Source organism: Schistocerca americana, chromosome 3, assembly GCF_021461395.2.
Source record: "Schistocerca americana isolate TAMUIC-IGC-003095 chromosome 3, iqSchAmer2.1, whole genome shotgun sequence".
NCBI lineage: Eukaryota > Metazoa > Arthropoda > Insecta > Orthoptera > Acrididae > Schistocerca > Schistocerca americana.
Window position 1 is genome coordinate 539,233,155 of NC_060121.1, and position 24,629 is coordinate 539,257,783.

General features: G+C 39.6%; 1 protein-coding gene across 2 annotated transcripts in view; it reads left to right on the forward strand.

The window, feature by feature from the left end:
* LOC124605256 (cytochrome P450 4g15-like) overlaps positions 1 to 24,629 on the forward strand; it is a 162,300-nt gene that overhangs the window by 103,491 nt on the left and 34,180 nt on the right. For both annotated transcript variants that reach the window (XM_047136815.1, XM_047136816.1), the window contains exons 8-10: positions 13,399 to 13,558; positions 14,339 to 14,448; positions 14,650 to 14,718. In XM_047136815.1, the coding sequence (XP_046992771.1) occupies positions 13,399 to 13,558; positions 14,339 to 14,448; positions 14,650 to 14,718 (339 nt within the window). The remainder of the gene's footprint in view (positions 1 to 13,398; positions 13,559 to 14,338; positions 14,449 to 14,649; positions 14,719 to 24,629) is intronic.

Below are 24,629 nucleotides of genomic sequence, written 5' to 3' on the forward strand. Positions count from 1 at the left end.
TTTTCACTGACCCAAATCCTACAGTTACATGTGTTAACCTTGCCACTTAAGTGAAAAGTTGACTCATCAGAAAAGATGATTTTGTCCAAGAAATGTTCATCCTCATGTAATCGATTTAACATATCCATATAGAAGTTCTTGCAAGCAATTTTATCAGTGTCTTTTATTACTTGTATGATAGTCAGTCTGTACAGTTTTAAATGCAAATGGTTTCTCAACACGTGGCAAACAGTCGCACATGGGATTTGCAGTTCACAAGATGCATGCTAGGTCGATTTTGTAGGGCTGTTGAGAAAACATTGCCTCACTCACTTAACAACATCGTCAGATGTGCTTGGACAACCTGATGATTTACCATGTCGTACCGAGCACCCTGTTTCTACAAAACATTTATGCGACTCATAAATTGTAGGCCTACTAGGAGGATCTTTAGTGTACTTGGTATGGAAATTATGCTGAACTGTTGTCGCCAACTTCGATTCTTCAAACCAAAACACACAGCTAAGATGCTCAGGTAAAGCAAAGGCAGCCATCTTTAAAGCAACAGCCACTAATGCTCCTTACAGTATGATTTGGCATTAGTGAACTAATTCAGCATTAGTGAACTATGCAAGACAAAACTTGATGTATTTCCCTACAAGTTGACACTACAGTCACCTCTGTAGGTACTATGAATTAATTTATATGAATTTTCAAAGTTGTAAAGGCCTTTCTGAAACACCCTGTATTTACTGGAGTCTTTATTCACAAAATACATTGAAATCTTAGGAGTTAAAGTATGAGCAGTAACAAATAATGAAGCCACCCACAATATGAATTACACTTTTCCTTGTATGTCAACAATGTATGGAAAAGTCGGACTGCTACTTACTGTAAAGATACTCATTAAGTTGCAGACAGGCACAACTAAAAGACATTTCCACATTAGGTTTTGGCCAAAGCCTTTGTCACAAAAAGAAACACACACACATTTATTCACACAGGCAGCACACCTCACACACATATGACTGCCACCTCTGGCAGGTCAGACCAGCATTCAGTATCGGTTTGAAGTAGGTCAAACATTTAATTGATGTTGGCTAATAGAAAATGTAGCCAGAGCCATTTGTCATGAAATATGAAAATCATAACATCATTCACTGCAAAGCTAATATGATTACCCAATCTACATCCAAAGTACAATTTTCACATAAGCTAGGAACCACTAGACAAATACGTCCAAATATTACATCCCTGATTTTAGAAGTTATCAATACTTGGCTTTTCACCACTTTACTGTGTTTCCCACAGCTTCCTCTGTTTTTAATCCTACCACTCGCATTTCTACAAAGTCCTTTCCATTTTTTGATATGTCTCTGAGGTTTTTTTATTCTGAAAATAGGCTACTTTCCATATTTTGATATGTCTCTGAAGTTTTTTTATTCTGAAAATAGGCTACTAATTAAACATTTTCCTTCCTATTCCTCAATCTTAACGTTACTGTGCGGACAGCCTGACTCATTACGTTACTCTTTCCCTTTAGAATTCTCATACAACAAATTATTCTCAATGTCTTTGAATCCCATTTCATGTAAATTTCTTTTTCCACAAGTTTTTCCTTTTTGGTTTTGAACATGCTTCGGATACACCAAGTTCCTCATTAATGAAATTTTCTTCAAATGCAGCTTGATTTACAACACAATTTATAATGGTACACATTCTTCCCTTAACAATTTTTTTTTTATTTTCTCCCACCAGATTGGGTATAAAGTTTCACAAATTTTAACAAGATTTTCCTGCAGCCTTTCCATTTTTCTCAGTCTCATAATTATTCCAAAGTAGCCTTAAAAATTTTTCTCTTTTTCCCTCCAAACTCATGCACAATCTTAATTCATTATAACACTTTTAACTTTCATCTGTCAACACTTTAATGAGCAGTAACTCACTGAAACTAATAGACAACATGTGATTTTTAAGTGCCATTTCATTAGCAACCCTATTTTTCCTATTTTCAATATCTGGAGCAACATATTTACTATTTAAATTCATTACCTCATGCTCATTTATTTCAATGTAAATCCCACTGTCAACCTCTGAATCTTCATTATTATTAATCTCCCTTTCCTGACTCCCATCAACATCAGTAACATTAATTACAAGGGTAGACCAATAAATAAGTTTCTCTACTTTATTTCTCTCTAAATGAAACCATCCCCATGATGTGAGGCATGACAAGTTGGACTGGTATGTGTTGACAATGTTCATACCAGCTTGTGATGCATACCACAGTATGTTGCCCTTACACTGCCAGAGCTAGCATGGAGTTACCACTATTAAGTGTGTCTGCTTTTGAGGTGCAGTCTGTCATTAATTTTTTTCACAGCAAAACAACTATCTGATGTCAATATCCTATTGGAATCAATCTCTATCTATTTGGTAGGCTGCAGGAGGATTCAAATGGTTCAACACTGGCATGTACAGTTTGTTGAAGGGTGTGAAACTAAGCATGATGCACAGTGCACAGGGAGACCCACTACAGTGACATGTGATGATGCTATTATTTCAGTTCTTAATATTGTGGAGGAAGATAGTCATGTTACCATTAACAACATCCCAATGCAGCTACTTGCTGGGGTTGCAATTGGATGCTCATCCATTGCAAAGACCCTGACAGACCATCTTCACTATCACAAACTATGTGAAAGATGGGTGTGATATTCACAAGCAGCAGCTGATGAGTCCGGACATAATGTATCTGGAAACACATCAGACAGAGGGAGATCTGCTGTTCAAATGGCTTTTACTGGGGCTGGGGGTGAGACCTTGACCCATCATTTGACTCCTGAGTCGAAATGTCAGGGTATTGTGTGCAAGAACCCTGGAAAAAGTGGCACAAAAAAAGTCGAAGGTCACACAATTGGCAGGGAAATGTATGGCAACCATCTTTTGGGTTTTGCTTGTTCACTACCTGCTTTGCAACACCACAATGAATGCAGAAAGATACTAAAATGTCCTGAAGACTCTGCAAGCTGCAATTGAAAAAAAAGGTCCTGGAGTTTTGTCTCTTTCTTCATGACAACACTCAGCCACATACAGCTTGAATGATACAGGTGGAACTTAGTAGATTCAACTGGGAAGTGCCCCCACATCCTCCATATTCACCAGATATTGCCCCAAACGATTTTCACATGCTCCTCCAACTCAAAGTTCACTGTGGAGGTAAGCACTTTAACAGTGATGATGTAGTGACATCTACAGTGAACAGCTGGTTACAAGCACAGGTCACAGCCTCATACAACACTCGATTGGAAAAACTTGTGTCATAATACTGAGATTGCTTGGAACAACATTGAAACTATGTAGGAAAGTAACAGAAGCATTGTACAATGTCGATAAAATTATTTCAACATGATAAATTGTGTTCATGCTTTTTTATAACACATAGGGAAACTTATTGGATGCACCTCACACAATCTGTTCACAACCTCCCCCCCCCCCCCCCCCTCCCATCTACGAACAATATCTGATCATCAATCATCAGCTTTGTGACCTACTGTATTGACAATTACTAACTCACTCTCCACTTCAGTCACTATATAATTAAACAATTTTCCCAAGTCAGACTCAGTACAACAATCATCTTCTATTTCATCTTTTTGTATTTCAGTTCCTGCCCAGCACTGAACAGTTGTAACAACATCAGTGTCAAGATCCAAATTTTCAACAGCTTTTTGTTGATGATCATTATTATTCTCTAATTTGTCATCTTTCCTCATAGTTTTCCAACCTAGCTGCTTCTGAGACTTCACTTCCAAACATCTCTAACATTTATTTTGAATTCAGTGGTCCAATTTTTGTTTGTTTCTCTTGTGCCACAATTACAGACCATCACAGGAGCAAGTCACAATTTCATGATTGATTTTCAGACTCATACTTTTTGTTAAATATTATCCTATACTGTTAAATTACTCACCAAGCTGCCCCTGTCCAAAATATTCAACATAAGAATAATGGGTGAGACTTTGTCATGACATGCATGATGCACAATACTAGAAAGTTTGTTATAGAAAATGATTGTGGTGTCAGTATCTGTGAAACTAATTAGTGTAATGTGGTCACTAAATTTTGAGGGTTACTGAATTAAAAGCAGCACCATGGCAGCCATGTGTGAGACAACCAGACAGGCACAGATGTACTGATATGTAATTTCTCAAGCAAGCCTGTTTGTACAGCACATGGCAGATGTGCCAAGCAGTATAATCATGGTGACTTCGCGGGAAAGTTGTGCAACTGGGGGCCGGGCTGTGGAGTATTTCCACACCACAGAAGCAAGGGTGCTGATTTGAATGTGCCTGGAAGCAACGTACTGGCATAACAAGTGAGATGTTAACCACTATAAATACCATCTGATTCTTGTACAATTATGCACAGTCTGGCAGCACCCTCCATGACATTGGGGCCTTGCATGTCTCCATCACACTATGGGCCAGTCAGCAGTTGACGCTGGTCTGGCATGATTCTAACTCTGCACCTGTGGACTTAAAATGCCACAACTGATGAGCCAACCCCTAGGCTCCATGGCAGCACCAAACTTCTGCCTTGGAGGGCAGTGGTTCACATTCAGTGTGGTACTGTCACCATCCTTCTGCACTAGGGTGAGCTTCTAACCCAGTAGCAGTGGATACTTTGGACAGTTCAGGAGATGTATTTGTCTCTGACATTGTTCACACAGCCATTCTGCTGCTGCAACCTTTTTACGTTATCGGCACTGCCACTGGACCAGGTGCTCGCAGAGGGCATATCCAGAGGTTGTGCAGCACTCCGACATTGTAACTCAAGACTAAATCAAATATGTTGCGTCATACAGTGGAGTTTTCCTAGCCATCCCTGGCCAGCACCACTGCCTCCACAACCCACCACTCCACTGCCTCTACACCACAGCAACCCCACTTAACCTGGATCACTAGTGGACCTCATCTGGAAACTGGTACCAGCATACAACATGGCTTTGCAACCAGAGTGTGTAATTTCATCAGACAGTGGGATGAGTGGGCAGTTGTGAGTAGTTGTTTTCCTTGTTTTATGTGTAGAGGGATGGAGTCTAAGTGAGTGATCTATAGGGATTTCAGAGTTACGTTAGTACAGCCAGGGAACTGGCTGATGTTCTGCTATCCCATGGCAATGGAAATGAGCATTGCTTATGACTAATGAGATGTGATTAGTGTAACTCAACAGGGCATTCTGCATGTTGTACAGTGTCAGACACAGTACTGTAATTCGTGTTAACTGTCATCACTATGGGCATATGACTAGTCAGTGCACAGAGTCAAGACAGATGACGATAAGACATTAGAGCACACTGTAAGTATGTGTTGTGTCATATGGCCCATTGTGAGTTTAATTTGTGTTCTTTAGTGTGTAGTGGAGATAGAGGTTACACAATGGCAGTCTCAAGCACAAGGTTCAATAATCAGGATCCAGTTCAGGCATTGGTTAATGAAATGATGGAGTTAAAAGCATGTATTGCAGATTTGTGTAATGGGCTTGCAGCTAGGGAAGAAGAACTGGAATCAGCCAGACAACCTACTCCTTTATTAGGTCCAGCCACAGCCAGTCTCTGGAAAGTTGACTGATGACACAGTGTCATTTTTGGATGATCTCCAGTTAGCAGCTAATATTCAGGGTGGTCACAGAATCAGTTAGTACTTGTGACAAAGTTTTGGCTAGTAGGGGAAGCCAAGACATATATCAGATGTACAGAGGGACTAAGAGGCACACAAATATTTGATGAATTGTAGAAAGGTCTCCTACAAAGGTACAAGAAGCAAAACAGCATAAGGTTTCCTCATGAGCACTTGGGTGATCATCAAAGAGACATAATGACTCAGTAGAAAATTTTGTGGAGAGAATATTGAAAGTGAATGTACATACATATGAATTAGGGGAAAGTGATGAGGCAAACTGGGTCATAACCCTGTGAAATGGAGCTGAGGGCATTGGGGGCATTTTTAAGGAAATTGCTACCTGATAAGTCTAGAAGGGTGAAAACAGATACCCTGGAGGATTTATACTCTGTTGTCAGATTAGCCATGAAATTTGAAGAGATTGGTCTAGTAACTGGACTGTGGGACAAGTGAGAAGTATTCTTCACTAATATGTGGTGTTATAGATGTGGGAGAATGACACACATACAGAGGCAATATTGTCAATTTTAGTGCATTAGAAGTGGTGCTGTTGGACACTAACAGTGAAGCTGTAGATACTGTAAGGGGAAACAAGGGTGAATAAGCTGATGTTAAACACAAAAGGGAACCGCAGGTCCACCACCCAGAGTTCCTGATAAATTTCAGTGGAACTAATATGGATGCAGAGGTGGAGTGTAGTATAGTGGGAACAGTGAAGGATAAAAAGCACAACTTTTTATTGGACACAGGGGCAACTTTGATTCAGTGAACCACTCTTTATTACTTAACAAACTTAAGAGCTACAGGATCAAGGGTACTGCATTACAGTGGCTCAGTCCTTATCTGATAGAAAGGAAACAAGGAGTTATTTTAACATTAAATTCAGGTAACTACTACTCTGAATGTAGAAAAAGTTCCCAAGGGGTCCTACAGGGTTCAATACTGGATCCATACCTGTTCTTGTTGTATGCCAATTATTTACCATTAAATACCAATGCTCATTCAGGCTTATTTGCAGATGACACATCAGTCCTGATAGAAGATGACACTCTTGAAAAAATTCCAAATAGTGTACAAAATGTTCTAGGACATCCTGAACCCCTGGTTCCATAAAAATGGACTAAAACTGAGTGGGACAAAGACCCCGATAATGCAGTTTGTCTCTAAATCATCAGCAATGGGCCCCTTAAAAATAGCTCATAATAATGAGTTGATGACAGAAGAAACCCATGTGAAATTCTTGGGCCTAAACCTTCACGAAAGTCTTAATTGGAAGACACTTAAAGACTTCTTGGCAAATATCTGAAATACCCTAGCTTTTGCAATGTTTATTTTATCTCCTTCCGCTCATGTGAACACAAGAAAGAACAACTGTCATAGTTATTTCAAACCAGTTATGCAGTGTGGAACAATTTTCTGGGGAAATTCTACTAATAGTGTAAGGCTATTAATTCTTCAGAAGAAAATTATTAGAAATGTTTGCAGACCATAAAAATGAGTCATGTCACCCAACATTAAAGACATTAAAAATATAACCATTTCTCCATTGTACATTTTAGAAATTTTGCCTTTTGTATATAACAACCAATGTAAATTTGAAAAGTACCACTTTTACCACAGCAATGTTATTCATCACAAGGAGAACCTCAGACTTCCCTCACATAATGTAAAGCTTTATGCTCAGACACCACTATACACAGGGCTAGAGGTCACAAACTACAAGGTAGGAAGATATTCAACATGGGCCTTGGCTCTTTGAAAAGATTACTCCATAATATTTTTGTAGAAAAATGTTACTATACCATTGAAGAATTCATGGAAGACCGTTTTAGAGTTTGAACAATAGAAAGACATAGACTGCTAATCTGTAAACCGTTAATATATAACAAATATTGTAGTGTTATATGTATTTATGGAAATGGGTTCAGTAATCAGGATATACAAAACTTAATTCCCATATATGTCGTAGCTTGTATATATTTACACTTGACACTGTGTCCATACAGAGAGAAGTATAACAAAGAACTGACTAAAATAAAGTTAAGATGGAGGCTTGACAGAACACTTAGAGTTCATAGATATTAAGTTTCGTGGTCAATACGAACTGTCGATGCCACACAGCCCCCCCCCTCCCCCCCACTCCCCCACAGTACGGAGTACTACAGATGTCCAAGGGTGAGGGCGTGCAGGCCTCGACATTGGTGGAAATGCATGTAGGCAGGAGCACCACAGGCACTTCCATCTCAAACGAGGTGGATTGTGCAGGCGGAGTGGCAAGAGGCAGATCCACTTCATAGTCAGTCAGCCACCGTGGCTGGATGAGATGGTGACCGGCTCTGGAGTAAGAGGGTGGGGCGGTCGATGGTGTAGTGGAAGCGTGTGTGGCCCTTAAGTGGATCGAGCCATCTATAGAAATGAAAGCACGTAGAGATGCTTGGTCACACTCATGAGGGAGTGTGACATAGTCTGCAATGTTGATGTGTAAGGGACCGTCCAATGGCAGGACCTCAGTATCTGTCAAAAGAATGAGCACTCGGTCGTCGAACGTCACTATAGAAACGTCGTTCACTCAGTGCAGCAGCACGCTAGGACTAACTGATAGTAGGTGTGTGTGTGTCTCCAATGTTGGAGGTGAGTGCGCGAAACCTGTGCAGGGTGAAACAGGGGGCGAGGTCGGGAAACCAGTGAACAGTGGCAAACAGTCTTTGGCAAACAGAGGTGTGTGGTGAGGTTGATGGGAGCACTTCTTCATTCTCAATCAAGGATGGCTTGTATGCAGAGCCCTACTGCGGTGGTGTGAGACCATCAGGGTCGACAAAAGCCGGTTTCAGGCGTAGCTCGTATATCTTTACACTTGACACTGTGTCCGTACACAAAGAAGTATAACAGAGAATGGACTAAAGTAAAGTTAAGATGGAGGCTCAACAGAGCACTTAGAGTTCACAGATATTAAGTTTCATGGACAATACAAACTATCAATGTCACATATTCTTATTAGAGTCACTTACATAATTGTTAATCTACAATTCATAACTTTTTGAAAACAATGTAAAATCTTCCTTTGGAAATCATTTAATTCATTGCAAACTTGATATGTCCCCTGTACAGCAGATCTAATGATCTGCACACCATATGTAATAAGGCTAATAAATCACATTTCACATGTACCAGTGGCAAGTATGGACCTCATGGGTCAGAGGTGATCAACCCCTCCACGCTATAATTTGCATGAAGTTTTAAATAGTGATGTGGAGTCTTTGTGGTCAGCACTGGTAGATTTTCAACCAAAATTGACCTTAGGATAGTTGAATTTAGAGGAATAATGTTCCATCTGGGGAAGACAATCACAAGTGAAATACAGGGCTATTACAAATGATTGAAGCGATTTCATAAATTCACTGTAGCTCCATTCATTGACATATGGTCACGACACACTACAGATACGTAGGAAAACTCATAAAGTTTTGTTCGGCTGAAGCCGCACTTCAGGTTTCCGCCGCCAGAGCGCTCGAGAGCGCAGTGAGACAAAATGGCGACAGGAGCCGAGAAAGCGTATGTCGTGCTTGAAATGCACTCACATCAGTCAGTCATAACAGTGCAACGACACTTCAGGACGAAGTTCAACAAAGATCCACCAACTGCTAACTCCATTTGGTGATGGTATGCGCCGTTTAAAGCTTCTGTCGAAGAAACGGTTGAACGCGTGCGGGCAAGTTTCATGCGTAGCCCGCGGAAGGGGAGGGAGGGGGTTGCATGAGTGAGGTGAGCAGGGCAGAGAGAGAGAAATTATCTTTGACTATTTTGCAGTAGGATGTAAGTGCAAAAAGGAAGACACTGGGTAATAGTGGGTGGGGTGGGCAAGAGCATAGACGCGGACCCTAATTACTTGATTGAGGGTGACCTGGTAAAGACAGCTTCAGCAACAAGACATACTGGTGTTGGGCATGTATCTGTTCTGAGGCACCATGACCGGCCTCATTTAAACTCTCCTGTTAGAAGAGTTAATTTTGAAGTGGAGCAGCTGCTTGGGTCAGGTATGGGGTTTCATGTCAGTATGGTTCCTGTTGACTGTATCAGTAGCTGGACTATATTAGGCAAGGTCTTCACCTCAAGAGGAAAGGCTAGGCTAATAGCAAACAACTTAAGGGGTGGGGGGCACTATCACAAGTGATAAAATACCAGTGGTTAGAAGTGACAGAACAGCACTTTTTAGGGTAGGGAGAGCAGAAACAAGGTGTTTTCAGAGACAGGCTAAAAATGACATTCACATTGATAAAACAGGCAGCCAGAAAGAAAATTTTAGTGTACACAATTCATGCAAACAGTCCCTAATTGAAAGTGAAGATATTCAAAAACTGACAGAAAAATTAGGTTCATCCAGTTGTAACTCAGCCAGTGCTCAAAATCAGTTATATTTATTGCATCAGAATATCTTAGGACTGAGCTTAATGAGTTGCTTATTTGTGTTGAAGAATTACAGTTGAGCAAAACAGTTGATATAATCTGCCTTTCTCAACATCGTGTGACCACTGGTACAGATATTTTAAATGTTACAGATTCAAGTTAGCTTCTTACTTCTGTGGAGAAAATATGGAGAAAGCAAGAGTCGCCACATTTGTCAGAAACTGTTTTAATTCAAAGTATATTAATATTAATCAATTTTGCTCAGAGCAGCACTTAGAAGCTTGTGCAACAGAAGTAATATTTCATAAGTAGTCCTTTATAATAGTAAGTATACCCAGAGCACCTTGGAAAACTTTAACTGCTTCATAAAAAATCTGGGAGGTCTGTTGCCCCACCTCACAGAAAAAAAAACATGGAAATAGTGGTTGCTGGTGATTTTCATGTGGATTTATTTAAAAGTTCTGTCAGTGAACAATTATTGCAATCAGTAACACTGTCATTCAATTTAATTCCTACTGTGAATTTTGCAACTAGGATACATAAATGCTCTGAGACTGCTGTTGATATCTTTGTAGACAAATCAAGGAAAAAAAGTCATATCACAAAATCAGTAGTAAATCGGCTATATGATAATGACATGCAGAAGCTTGTATTAAATGTTGAAACTTGTCAGGATAAAAAATGATTAAATCTGAGTACAGGAGGATAATAAATCAGTCAAAAATTGAGAATTTTAGGAGACTACTCGAAGACATGAACTGGATAAATGCTTACAATACTTCTCACTCAAATGAAAAATGCAACACTCATTAATAAAATTACTTCCTCTTTTGAAAATTGTTTTCCCATAAAGGTAACTAAAATTGAACAAAAATCTAAAAATAAACCATGAATTACACAAGGAATAAAGATGTCATGATAGACAAAAAGGAGACTTTATCTACTATCTAGGAACAGCTCTGATGTTAGCATTTTAATGCATTACAAAGAATACTGCAAAGTATCAAAGCAAGTAATCCAGAAATCTAAGCAGCTATATAATGTGAAAAAGATAGTTACATCTGGCAACAAAATAAAAACTATATGAGATATTGTGAAGACAGACACAGATGGGGCCAAAAAGGAAGAGGTAAAGATAGCTCTAAAAATGATTAAGACATTGGTAATAAGTGCATGTAGTATTGTAAACCTCTGAAACAAGTACCTTGTTTCAGTTACTGACAGCTGGGGTTATCAGCTTCAGTAAACAGTGCAATGTAGTATCTGAGACCAGTCTTTACAAATGACTTCAGTAAAATGAAAATGCCACTCACATCTCCTAAAGAAGTAGCATCCATCATAAAATCCTTAAAATCAAAGTATTCTAGTGGTTATGATAACAGATCAACAAACTTAATCAAAGAGTGCTCATGCGCCTAAGTTATTTGTGAACATATCAATGAAGTTAATCAAAGTGTGCTCTTGTGAGCTGAGTTCTAGCTTAAATTATTTGTGTAATCAATGTCGTATCAGTGGAACATTTCCAGACTGGTTAAAATATGGTGAAGTTAAGCCTCTTCACAAGAAGGGGGATAATGAGATACTGTCAAACTATAAACCAATTTCACTTTTGCCAACTTTTTTAGAAATATTTGAAAAGGTTGTGTTCAAGAGCCTCCTTAAGCCTCTGACTGCAAATGATATACTGTCCAAGTCACAGTTTGGGTTCCTTAAGGGTTCTGATATAGAGAAGGCTACTTACACATACAATGAGAATGTCCTTAATTCATTAGATAACAAATTAGGGGACACTGGGATTTTCTGTGACCTGTCAAAAGCCTCTGACCGTGTGAATCACAGCATTCTCTTAAACACATTGGAATGTTATGACCAGCAGTGGTGTGAAATGGTTCAAGACTTACCTAACTAACAGGAAACAAAGTATGTTTTGTGAAATACCTGTGGAGTAAGCAGTCAGTCTTCATCTGATTGGTGCCCCTCAAGGTTCTGTCTTGGGTCCGTTGCTTTTTCATGTGTACATTAATGACCTCTCATCTGTTACATTGCCAGATGCAAAGTTTGTTTTGTTTGCAGATGATACAAACATTGCAATAAGTAGCAAGTCAAGTAGAGATTTAGAAATGCCTGCTAACCAAATTTTCACTGACATTAATAAATGATTTGAAGCTAATTCACTGTAATTAAACTTTGAAAAGACCCACTTTATGCAGTTCAGAACCTGTAAGAGATTTCCTTCCAGCATGTGTATAATATATGAGGACATGCAGTTTGAAGAGGTTATCATTGTTAAATTTCTGGGATTCCAACTAGATAATAAATTCAGCTGGGAAGGGCATGCCACAGAATTTCCAAAGTGCCTAGACAAGTCTGTATTTGCAAAGAATGATGTCATATGTAGGAGTTTGCCAACTTTCATTGTATTATGTCGTATGGAATCATATCTGTGGTGACTCATCAAACCAAGCAAAAGTTTTCAGCATTCAAAAGCATGTAGTAAGACTCATTTGTGGTGTACATTCAAGATCATCATACAGGATCCTGCTTCTCAGTACATTTATTACTTAATCAAATTTTTTGCAAGTAATATGTTTCCATTTCCTACCAATAGCACAATACAAAGTGCCAATACTAGGAATAAGAACAATCTGACCTAAAATCACTTGCCTTGCCCCAGAAAGGGGTCAAATATTCAGGAGCACACATTTTCAATAAATTGGCAGCAACCATTCAAAGCTTGGTTTCACATAAAGCACAGTTCAAACACAGTTTGAAAGACTTTTTGTTAGGCAACTCCTTCTGCTCTGTAGAAGAACATCTTAACAGCAACTGTTAGACCAGCTTAAATAAAAATGTCTATTATATTTCAGTTTTGATAGCACTTCGTCACACCTGTTGCATAAATATGTTTCATTCTGCCAGGGTATTAACTCTGTAAATATTAACTGTTCCATTTCACTGTAGTGCATTCACATATTTCGAAAATCTCCTGACAAATGACCAGGATAGTTAGTATTATATTCAGATGTGTTATGTTTTTTATTTTAGATTTTCTGACTTTTTCCACCCCTGACAATAATGATCTCATTTTTGGGTCTATGGAATGAAAATTGAGTCTAGTCTAATCTATACCTGGACCCAACTGAAAAGAATGTCAGTTATTTCAACATGACTTTTCATTACTACACTTTTGTCCTTCTTAACACTCTCTCCCTTTCTTCCATAACTCCTCAATCTATTCATCCCTCAACAACCACAGACATATGTAAACCTCTGGGAAATAATTTCTGATACATAATGTCACTATTTATTTGGTTTTTTGTCATCATAACAGGTAATCAAGAAGAAGAAAGAAGAATTTCTCAAAAGGAAAGAGAGCCCAGTGATCAATAATTATGAGGCAGCTGAATACCTTGAAACAGAGAAAGAAGCTCAGAAAGGAACCTACTTTGATCAGAGCCAAGGCTTAAAAGATGACCTGGATGATGATGTTGGTATGTTTATTAATGACAGCAAAGTCCAAAATTATTTCTCGCTACTATAAACATAACTTATACTTCTTCTATTTTTCAATATTTTTGTCCTTTCATACTATTTGAATGTGGTGAACTGCCACAGCAGTTAGAGCACACTGTGCCTTAGATGTGACTGACTGCTACTGCAGTCATGCATCATCAAATGTATGTGGTGCACTTTATTGCAGCAGAAAATTTGAGAGTTGTGCATGTTTAGTGTTTAACTGTGGTGAACTTCTGTGCTGCTACTACCACATTCCATCACTGTCACATTTTATCACTGGTTCCAAATACAATAGAGGATGTTAAAAATCAAGTTCTATTGTAGATAATGAAATTAAGCACTCTTTTCTTCTCTATGATGCAAAATATAATTAAAAGGAATGGATGACAAAAATGTTGTCTGAGCTCGTATTGTAAATTTGTTTATGTGCCTCTGCTAGGAAAACACATTACATATGAGCAAAATTTGATAAGTAGTGCTCCTAACTCTTCTAGTGCCTCTTAAAGACCCACTGTAAAAAGAAGTGATAAGAACTTGTAACGACATAGGCCTTTTTCAGTGCCTAGAGCACAACAAGCAGCATAAGAGTGCAGCACGCAAGGACTATCCCTTGCAAGTTGCTCACTACAGCCAAATGGTTAACAGTGATGTAAATTTAATTTTTTTCATTTGACACTTATGCTAGTACACAATATTTTAGAGATATGTCATGAATAAAAGGTCAATAATTATCTTGAGTATGCTCTTCTTTACAGGTGAGAAGAAACGGATGGCATTCCTTGACTTAATGATTGAGTCTGCTCAATCTGGAGCTGTAATATCTGATGATGAAATAAAGGAAGAAGTTGACACCATCATGTTTGAGGTGAAATTCTGTATACATTATTTCTGAATTATATCATGTCTTTTATGTGTTTACAGATCTTACACAAAAATGAAATTTTTAGTAACAAGACGTTAGGCTATGCAATACCATTCTCCCCTTTAATTAAATGGTATATTTACATAAATTAAAGACAGCAAATAAAGAGCAAACTTAAAATGTCATTTGTTTCACATATTTCAGGGACATGATACTACTGCTGCTGCCTCTAGTTTTACACTGTGTCTTCTGGGTATCCATCAAGCAATTCAGGTAATCTTTATAATTCTAACTTTGAATACAAAGAAAAAAATAAATGAATAAAAAATGTAAAATAAGGGATAAGTGATTTAAAATTTTGTATAGGGTGCTTTTATTTGGGGGCAGCCGTGGTATTCAAAAGGAAGTTCTGAATTTAATAGTAAATTAAAATAATCATTTTTTTGTGGTTAATACTGGTATTCTGTAAACTATCTAATTATATATATCCAGAAAACAATTACTACAGATATCCACACAGTACAGAATATGCAACCCTTAACTCCACCTACAAGTTATTCGCCAGAAAATGTGGAAAATGTAAGTGCCACAAGTTTCTTGGAGTATGGATCCAGGAGGACCTGAAATGAGTCCAACATATAAAATACATAATCAGCAAACTGAACAACATCTCCTTCTGCATAAAGGTTATTTCAAGCTGCACATGAAAGACAACAACAAAAAGTATGTACTTTGCCAAATCAGAATTTCTATTGCAGTATGGATAACCTTCTGGTTAAACTTAAGTGCTAGCTTAGTTGTTTCAAAGCCCAAAAGAGAACTGTACAATCTATGGAATGTGCACCTGGCTGAAACCTATGGAAACCTTTATTTTAAAAACTTCAAGTATCTAACAGGTTAAAAACTTATATCTGTACATTATTATTGTAGTAATATAATGATAGTAGAAAACGTCCACATATTTTGTTAAGTGGAAATAGTTGAATGTGTTGCATCCTGCATAAATTGAAGTAATTGAACAGCTGTAGGGCTACGGTTAAGTGCATTGATGAAAATTACATGTATACCAAGTTGTTATGATTAAACCTTCCCGTTTAACATGTTACAACATGGAAACTAATTATCGCATGAGTACCAAAGTTGGTAGGATTAATGTCAAGGAAGTGAGGAAGAGAAACAATGTAGATTCAATTCAACTGAAACATTTTTAATGTGCTGCTATGGTACATCATACCATTACATACCAGTAGCATTACTGCTACAAAATGGGTTCAATATGGCACCCATCAGTGTCCAGAAGAGTCTGAAAATGCAGGATTGCATTCTGCACATCAGAAAAAAGCATGTCTGTAGGATGCTGGCTATCTCTCTTGATATGCAGTGCTTCATATCAGCACATGTCTGAATGTTCCCCTGGTAAGCCCTGTCCTTCAGGTAGCCCGACAACCAGAAATCAAAGGGAGTGAGATCAGATGATAATGTCAGCCCAGCATTTGGAAACAATCGACTGATAATTCAGTTGTTTCCAAATAAGTTTAAGTTACAGAGAAACAGGTGAACTTCATGAGCGATGTGCAGTGGGGCCCCACCTTACATGAAAACTGTTGAGTTCAATGCATCTTTCTTCTGTAGGGTGGGTATGATATGCTGGTGAAGTATACCGCAGTAATGCTAGCCAGTCTACATCTACATCTACATCTACATTTATACTCCGCAAGCCACCCAATGATGTGTGGCGGAGGGCACTTTACGTGCCACTGTCATTGCCTCCCTTTTCTGTTCCAGTCGCGTATGGTTCGCGGGAAGAACGACTGTTGGAAAGCCTCCGTGCTCGCTCGAATCTCTCTAATTTTACATTCGTGATCTCCTTGGGAGGTATCAGTAGGGGGAAGCAATATATTCAATACCTCAACCAGAAATGCACCCTCTCGAAACCTGGCGAGCAAGCTACACCGCGATGCAGAGCGCCTCTCTTGCAGAGTCTGCCACTTGAGTTTATTAAACATCTCCGTAACGCTATCACGGTTACCAAATAACCCTGTGATGAAACGCGCCGCTCTTCTTTGGATCTTCTCTATCTCCTCCGTCAACCCGATCTGGTACGGATCCCACACTGATGAGCAATACTCAAGTACAGGTCGAACGAGTGTTTTGTAAGCCACCTCCTTTGTTGATGGACTACATTTTCTAAGGACTCTCCCAATGAATCTCAACCTGGTACCCGCCTTACCAACAATTAATTTTATATGATCATTCCACTTCAAATCATTCCACACGCATACTCCCAGATATTTTACAGAAGTAACTGCTACCAGTGTTTGTTCCGCTATCATATAATCATACAATAAAGGATCCTTCTTTCTATGTATTCGCAATACATTACAATTTTCTATGTTAAGGGTCAGTTCCCACTCCCTGCACCAAGTGCCTATCCGCTGTAGATCTTCCTGCATTTCGCTATAATTTTCTAATGCTGCAACTTCTCTGTATACTACAGCATCATCCGCAAAAAGCCACATGGAACTTCCGACACTATCTACTAGGTCATTTATATATATTGTGAAAAGAAATGGTCCCATAACACTCCCTTGTGGCACACCAGAGGTTACTTTAACGTCTGTAGACGTCTCTCCATTGATAACAACATGCTGTGTTCTGTTTGCTAAAAACTCTTCAATCCAGCCACACAGCTGGTCTGATATTCCGTAGGCTCTTACTTTGTTTATCAGGTGACAGTGCGGAACTGTATCAAACGCCTTCCGGAAGTCAAGGAAAATAGCATCTACCTGGGAGCCTGTATCTAATATTTTCTGGGTTTAATGAACAAATAAAGCAAGTTGGGTCTCACACAATCACTGTTTCTGGAATCCATGTTGATTCCTACAGAATAGATTCTGGGTTTCCAAAAACAACATGATACGCGAGCAAAAAATATGTTCTAAAATTCTACAACAGATCGACATCAAATATATAGGTCTATAGTTTTGCACATCTGCTCGATGACCCTTCTTGAAGACTGGGACTACCTGTGCTCTTTTCCAATCATTTGGAACCTTCCGTTCCTCTAGAGACTTGTGGTACACGGCTGTTAGAAGGAGGGCAAGTTCTTTCGCGTACTCTGTGTAGAGTCAAATTGGTATCCCGTCAGGTCCAGTGGACTTTCCTCTGTTGAGTGATTCCAGTTGCTTTTCTATTCCTTGGGCACTTATTTTGATGTCAGCCATTTTTTCGTTTGTTCGAGGATTTAGAGAAGAAACTGCAGTGCGGTCTTCCTCTGTGAAACAGCTTTGGAAAAAGGTGTTTAGTATTTCAGCTTTACGCATGTCATCCTCTGTTTCAATGCCATCAACATCCCGTAGTGTCTGGATATGCTGTTTTGAGCCACTTACTGATTTAACGTAAGACCAGAACTTCCTAGGATTTTCTGTCAAGTCGGTACATAGAATTTTACTTTCGAATTCACTGAACGCTTCGCGCATAGCCCTCCTTACGCTAACTTTGACATCGTTTAGCTTCTGTTTGTCTGAGAGGTTTTGGCTGCATTTAAACTTGGAATGAAGCTCTCTTTGCTTTCGCAGTAGTTTCCTAACTTTGTTGTTGAACCACGGTGGGTTTTTTCCGTCCCTCACAGTTTTACTCAGCACGTACCTGTCTAAAACGCATTTTATGATTGCCTTGAACTTTTTCCACAAACAATCAACATTGTCAGTGTTGGAACAGAAATTTTCATTTTGATCTGTTAGGTAATCTGAAATCTGCCTTCTATTACTCTTGCTAAACAGATAAACCTTCCTCCCTTTTTTTTATATTCGTATTAACTTCCATATTCAGGGATGCTGCAACAGCCTTATGATCACTTACACTGTACTTACAGAGTCGAAAAGTTAGGGTCTGTTTGTTATCAGTAGGTCCAAGATGTTATCTCCACGAGTCGATTCTCTTTTTAATTGCTCGAGGTAATTTTCGGATAGTGCACTCAGTATAATGTCACTCGATGCTCTGTCCCTACCACCCATCCTAAACATCTGAGTGTCCCAGTCTATATCTGGTAAATTGAAATCTCCACCTAAGACTATAACATGCTGAGAAAATTTATGTGAAATGTATTCCAAATTTTCTCTCAGTTGTTCTGCCACTAATGCTGCTGAGTCGGGAGGTTGGTAAAAGGAGCCAATTATTAACCTAGCTTGGTTGTTGAGTGTAACCTCCACCCATAATAATTCACAGGAACTATCCACTTCTACTTCACTACAGGATAAACTACTACTAACAGTGACAAACACGGCACCACCGGTTGCATGCAATCTATCCTTTCTAAACACCATCTATGCCTTTGTAAAAATTTCGGCAGAATTTATCTCTGGCTTCAGCCAGCTTTCTGTACCTATAACGATTTCAGCTTCGGTGCTTTCTATCAGCGCTTGAAGTTCCGGTACTTTACCAATCCAGCTTCGACAGTTTACAATTACAAAACCGATTGCTGCTTGGTCCCCGCATGTCCTGACTTTGCCCCGCACCCTTTGAGGCTGTTGCCCTTTCTGTACTTTCCCGAGGCCATCTAACCTAAAAACCGCCCAGTCCACGCCACACAAGCCCTGCTACCCGTGTAGCCGCTTGCTGCGTGTAGTGGACTCCTGACCTATCCAGCGGAACCCGAAACCCCCCAACCTATGGCGCAAGTCGAGGAATCTGCAGCCCACACGGTCACAGAACTGTCTCAGCCTCTGATTCGGACCCTCCACTCGGCTCCATACCTAACGTCTGCAGTCAGTCCTGTCAACAATGCTGCAGATGGTGAGCTCTGCTTTCATCCCACTAGCGAGACTGGTGGTCTTCACCAAATCAGATAGCCGCCGGAAGCCAGAGAGGATTTCCTCCGATCCATAGCAACACACGTCATTGGTGCCAACATGACCGACCACCTGCAGATGGGTGCTCCCTGTACCCTTCATGGCATCCGGAAGGACCCTTTCCACATCTGGAATGACTCCCCCCCGTATGCACACAGAGTGCACATTGGTTTTCTTCCCGTCTCTTGCTGCCATATCCCTAAGGGGCCCCATTACACACCTGACGTTGGAGCTCCCAACTACCAGTAAGCCCACCCTCTGTGACCGTCCGGATCTTGCAGACTGAGGGGCAACCTCTGGAACAGGACAAGCAGCCATGTCGGGCCGAAGATCAGTATCAGCCTGAGACAGAGCCTGAAACCGGTTCGTCAGACAAACTGGAGAGGCCTTCCATTCAGCCCTCTGGAATGTCTTTCGCCCCCTGCCACACCTCAAGACGACCTCCCACTCTACCACAGGTGAGGGGTCAGCCTCAATGTGGGCAGTATCCCGGGCAGCCTCAGTCGTAGTCTGATCGGGAGATGCGTGGGACAAGCTGGCCGTCCCCGACAAACCCCCATCCGGACCCCCACAGTGATGCCCATTGGCAACAGCCTCAAGCTGTGTGACTGAAGCCAACACTGACTGAAGCTGGGAGTGAAGGGTTGCCAACTCAGCCTGCATCTGAACGCAGCTGTTGTAGTCCCTATCCATGCTAAAAACTGTTGTGCAAAGAACGTCTGAACTAATCTGCAGAGAGCACAAACAATTTGACACAAAATTTAAATGGTTATTAAAATACAAGATTGCTTAGTAAACGCAGTAATGCTGCCACTTACACACTGCTGACACGCTGCTCGGCGGCGGAAGGAGACTATGTGAATTTACGCTATTCTGGTACTAAAAATGCGATACTACAACTCTCAAATACTATAATACGACCAAAGTTTATGAATTAAACAATGCAAGTACCAAAAACATGCAAAGAAATTGAGAATTAAACTATGTAACAAATAAGTGAGCTAGGAGTAAACGACTTGCTGCTGGCAGCTGCTTATCCAACGGCGGCAGGGAGCACACTGGCTGTCACCAACCGACATTGGCCATTCAAAACAAAAACAGAAGACAGACGACTATGCGAATTTACACTATTCAGGTACTAAAAGGTGATGCTACAACTCTCAGATACTATAATACACCCGAAATTTATGAATTAAACAATGCAAGTACCAAAAACACGCAAAGAAATTAAGAATTAAACTATGTAACAAATAAGTTAGCTAGGAGTATACGACTTGCTGCTGGCAGCTGCTTATCCAATGGCGGCAGGGAGCACACACTGCACTTCTTTGGTCCTTGAGCACCAACCTGTTCAAAAAAGAATAGGCGAATAGTGAATGTAGCCATGAAGCCATGCCATATGGTGACATGTTCACCATACAGAGGAACTTCATGCAGAGTCACTGGAGGTGAAGATCCCCACACTCAACAATTCTTTGTGTTCACCTCTCACCTGTCAGAGAAAAATGATCTTTGTCTGTCCATAAGATGGTCCAGGGCCAGTTTTCATCAACTTCAATCCTTGTGATAAAGTGGAGAGCGAAGTCAACACATCATTCTGCACCCTGTGGTGCAAGCTGCTGTGCAATATGGATCTTGTATGGATACCATTTGAGAATCGTTCAAGCCCCTTCCATACAGGGGACCGTGGGATGTTCAACTGTTGTCACACAGCATGCGCACTGCCTGGCAATTGGGAATTGCACACAGCATTGTCTGCCATAGCAACAGTGATTTCTTCAACCACCTGTGGTGCAACCATTCCTGGAGCGATGCACAGTTCTCCAGTTGATTCAAACTTCTTCATGGAGAAAGAGAACACTTCCATAATCCTTTCAGCTTGTGTTATTCTGGAAGTGCAGCTGCAGCATTACTGTTGTTTTGATGATAAAGCCTCACCAATAATGCCCTGCTCCTTTTGTCTAAGCTCATGTTGACACATGAACACATGCACTGTGACTGGTCAGGTGTGTGAGACTATGAATCATGATGACTGATCACAACAGCTGGTTGCCGTAGTTGGAACAGGATGGTGGTGCTGTGACACATGGAAACCATGCACCCCATACTCTGGACATTAATGCTACCAAGTTTGGTACTCATAGGGTAATTAGTTTCTGTGTTATAACATGTTAAATAGGGAAAGTTTAATTATAAACACCTGCTATATAGTCTTAGACATAAATCCTGGTCATCAGCTGGCCACCGCAGAGACTAAATCTGGCTCATTCACTTAAGGTGGCCAATAAAAACTGGATGCCACTCAAGAGTTCTAAATCCAGCCATCCTACTGCAGTATGTGGAAGTCTGTGAAGTAAGTGTTGTCATTGTCTTCTCCTCGAGTTGTTACAGTGCTGTATCAGCTTGTGGTCTTGTGGTAAACACTGCGAGATGTAGACATAAAGCCATGAGTTTAAAGATAATTTGCTTCACTTTCTAACCCACCAATTACAGCAAAAACTTCCAGAAACTATTTGGCAAAACAGCTGATGGCTGTATCATGATCAGAACAGTTTACACTCAAGAGTTTTGTTGCCCTCCAGCAGCTACTGGCCACACATCACCCACCACCTAATGTCAGGCCCTGTCTGACCTGGTGAACACAGTATGGCATTAGAAGTGTATTTACCAACTGTCATTTTATTATTTGAATTTTGAGTATTTATCTTGCATTTGTGAATTGGATTTTACATACTTGAAACTTACGTACTTTGTTGAAGCATCATAAAATAGTGTCCCAAATGGAGAATAGCCTAACATTAGTGATGTAATGATCACTTTGCATTTGATAGGATGGTTACGGCAGTGAGGGCAGCTCACAGCCTTTGTATTCTGTGTGGGGTGTGTGCCTTTGGGCAAACACATCAGAAAAGGATCTTCTTGTTTCAAGAAAGAATGTTCTGGTATGAATGATTTCCCACATTCAGAAAGCCTTGACAACTGACATATGTGACAAACTGCAACTGTTTAATCATCATGCAAAATTTGCTTTCTAAGTTTGGTGTAGGAGTACTTCATGGTCTAATTAGAACCAACAAAAATCAGATTCGTGTGGTAATTGCATTATTTCTGCAGATAACTGTTTAACAAGTATTACCATCTGCTATACAACTGCAATGACAATCACTACAAAGGTCCTATATGTTACAGTTGGTTAAGTAATTAGCTTGCTGCAATCTTGCTTCCACTATTTTGAAAGATACTGAGAAAATAGTTATTTGAATAAATAGGTGCTACACTCTGATTCATGTATTTGACAACAGACACACACTTGCCATTTTGATGAAGTAGAGTCTATTCTGAACAATTTGTGCGTAATAAGTGTCAGTGAGTTGAAAATTTAAGTTATAGACTGCAAGAAGGTTATTGTATGAGTAAATTACAATCTCTCTCATCATTTATTTTGTGGGAAACCTGTTTCTTTCTGTCTTACCCCTACTCCCCTACTGCAGCCATGAGAGAATGATCATGTATTCAGTGCCTCACTAGGGGTTAAATGGTCATTGTTCATCACATGTGTCAATTATCAAAACTTCCTGAAGGTGGAAAATCATCCATACCAGAAAAGTCCTGCTTGAAACAAGAAAATCCTTTTCTGATGTGTTTTGCCCAAAACCACTCATACCACACACATTAAAAAGATTTCAACTTGCCTTCACCGCACTATTAAACCCAAAACAGACAATATGTTGGAAATGTTAGAACTTTTTCCACTTGGGACTGTTTTACAATGCTTGAACAATGTTCATAAGCTTCAACTATGCAAAATTCAATACATAGGCAAAAGATAAATGCTAAAACTTCAAATAATAAAATGACAATTGGTAAATACATTCATAGCACTGCACTACATTCAACTGGTCAGATGGTGCGCGATGTCAGGGAGCAAGTCAAGTGTGGCTGGTAGCCAGTAACATGTGGCCGCTGGGGGGCTGAGGTAATTCTCAAGTATTATCTGTCCTGATCTTGATCCAGCCAAGATCTGTTTTTTGGAATTGTTTCTGGAAATTTGTACTGTTATTGGTGGGTTAGAATGTGCAGTGAATTTATTTGTGGTTAAACCACATGGATAATTTTAGCAGACATCCAGAATGCAGTTTAAAAAATAGAGGAAGGAATGGACTCGAACTCATGACATTAGTTCTACATGTATGGAAGCTTACCGCTAGACCATGAGCTGATACAGCACTGTAACAACACATGAGAAAGACAACACTTTCTCCACAGACATCCACATCCTACAGTGCTGCCAGATTACACATATAGTCTGACTTGAGGCAGCTGATTTCATTGGCTGCCTTAAGTGAATGAGTGGGACTTAATCTCTGCAATGGCTAGCTGGCGGCCAGGATTTATGTTTGAGACAGCACATGTAAATCTGTTGAGAACTTTTTGCAGGCATTGTGATGTTTAAGTACATTTGATTACTGTTGTAAGTTTAGAATTTATATGTTATGACATAAAAATTTGACCTGTCCAATATTATAATGTACTTGCTGTACAAATATAACTAATAAAGAATACAGTACAGTGCAATACACAGCAGTAGGCCTGCTGATATAATATGGCCTCGATCTGAATATAAAATTTCTCAGTGGAAGTGCACTTAAACTGACTGTGTTAAAAATTAAAGCAGGGGGCTGGATTAAGACTTCAAAACATGTGCCCACTATTCTGAGGTACACCAGCATCATTTGTTAATGTTAAGTTCCATATTGTTATTGTTAGTCTCCAGTTCTGCAAAATTCCATAGAGGATGTCCCTACAATCATTCAGAAATAGTACTTCCCAGTGGTATAACAACATGCATCTAAGAAATGTTTTCAACTGAAATTTCTACTGTGTAGTAGAGTTTTACTTAAACTAACTTTATAAGAAACTGTATTAACACTATTGTTTGTCATAATCTACTATGTATTCAGTCACTCCATTCTTTCACACACCATGTTCTGTAAATTCCATTCATTTCATTCTTTCACACACCATGTTCTGTAAATTTCATTCTCAAACAAAGTCTTTAGCAATGTGGAATGAGACAAGTTGTAGTCTTTTGCATCAGAATATAAAACTCCATTCTAATATCTAGATTGTGATATGTAATCTACATGGAAATTATTTTCGCTTCTAGTATCATACTGGGGTTGTTTATTTCACTCTTTGTCCTCATTGTATCCTTAATATTAATCAGAAATACCATTAGACCATAAGTGTATTGGCACATAAGTGTAAGAAACACTAGGTCCATGAAGAGGCTTCTGCAAGACGTTCTATTGTCGTATTGACGTAATACTTCTT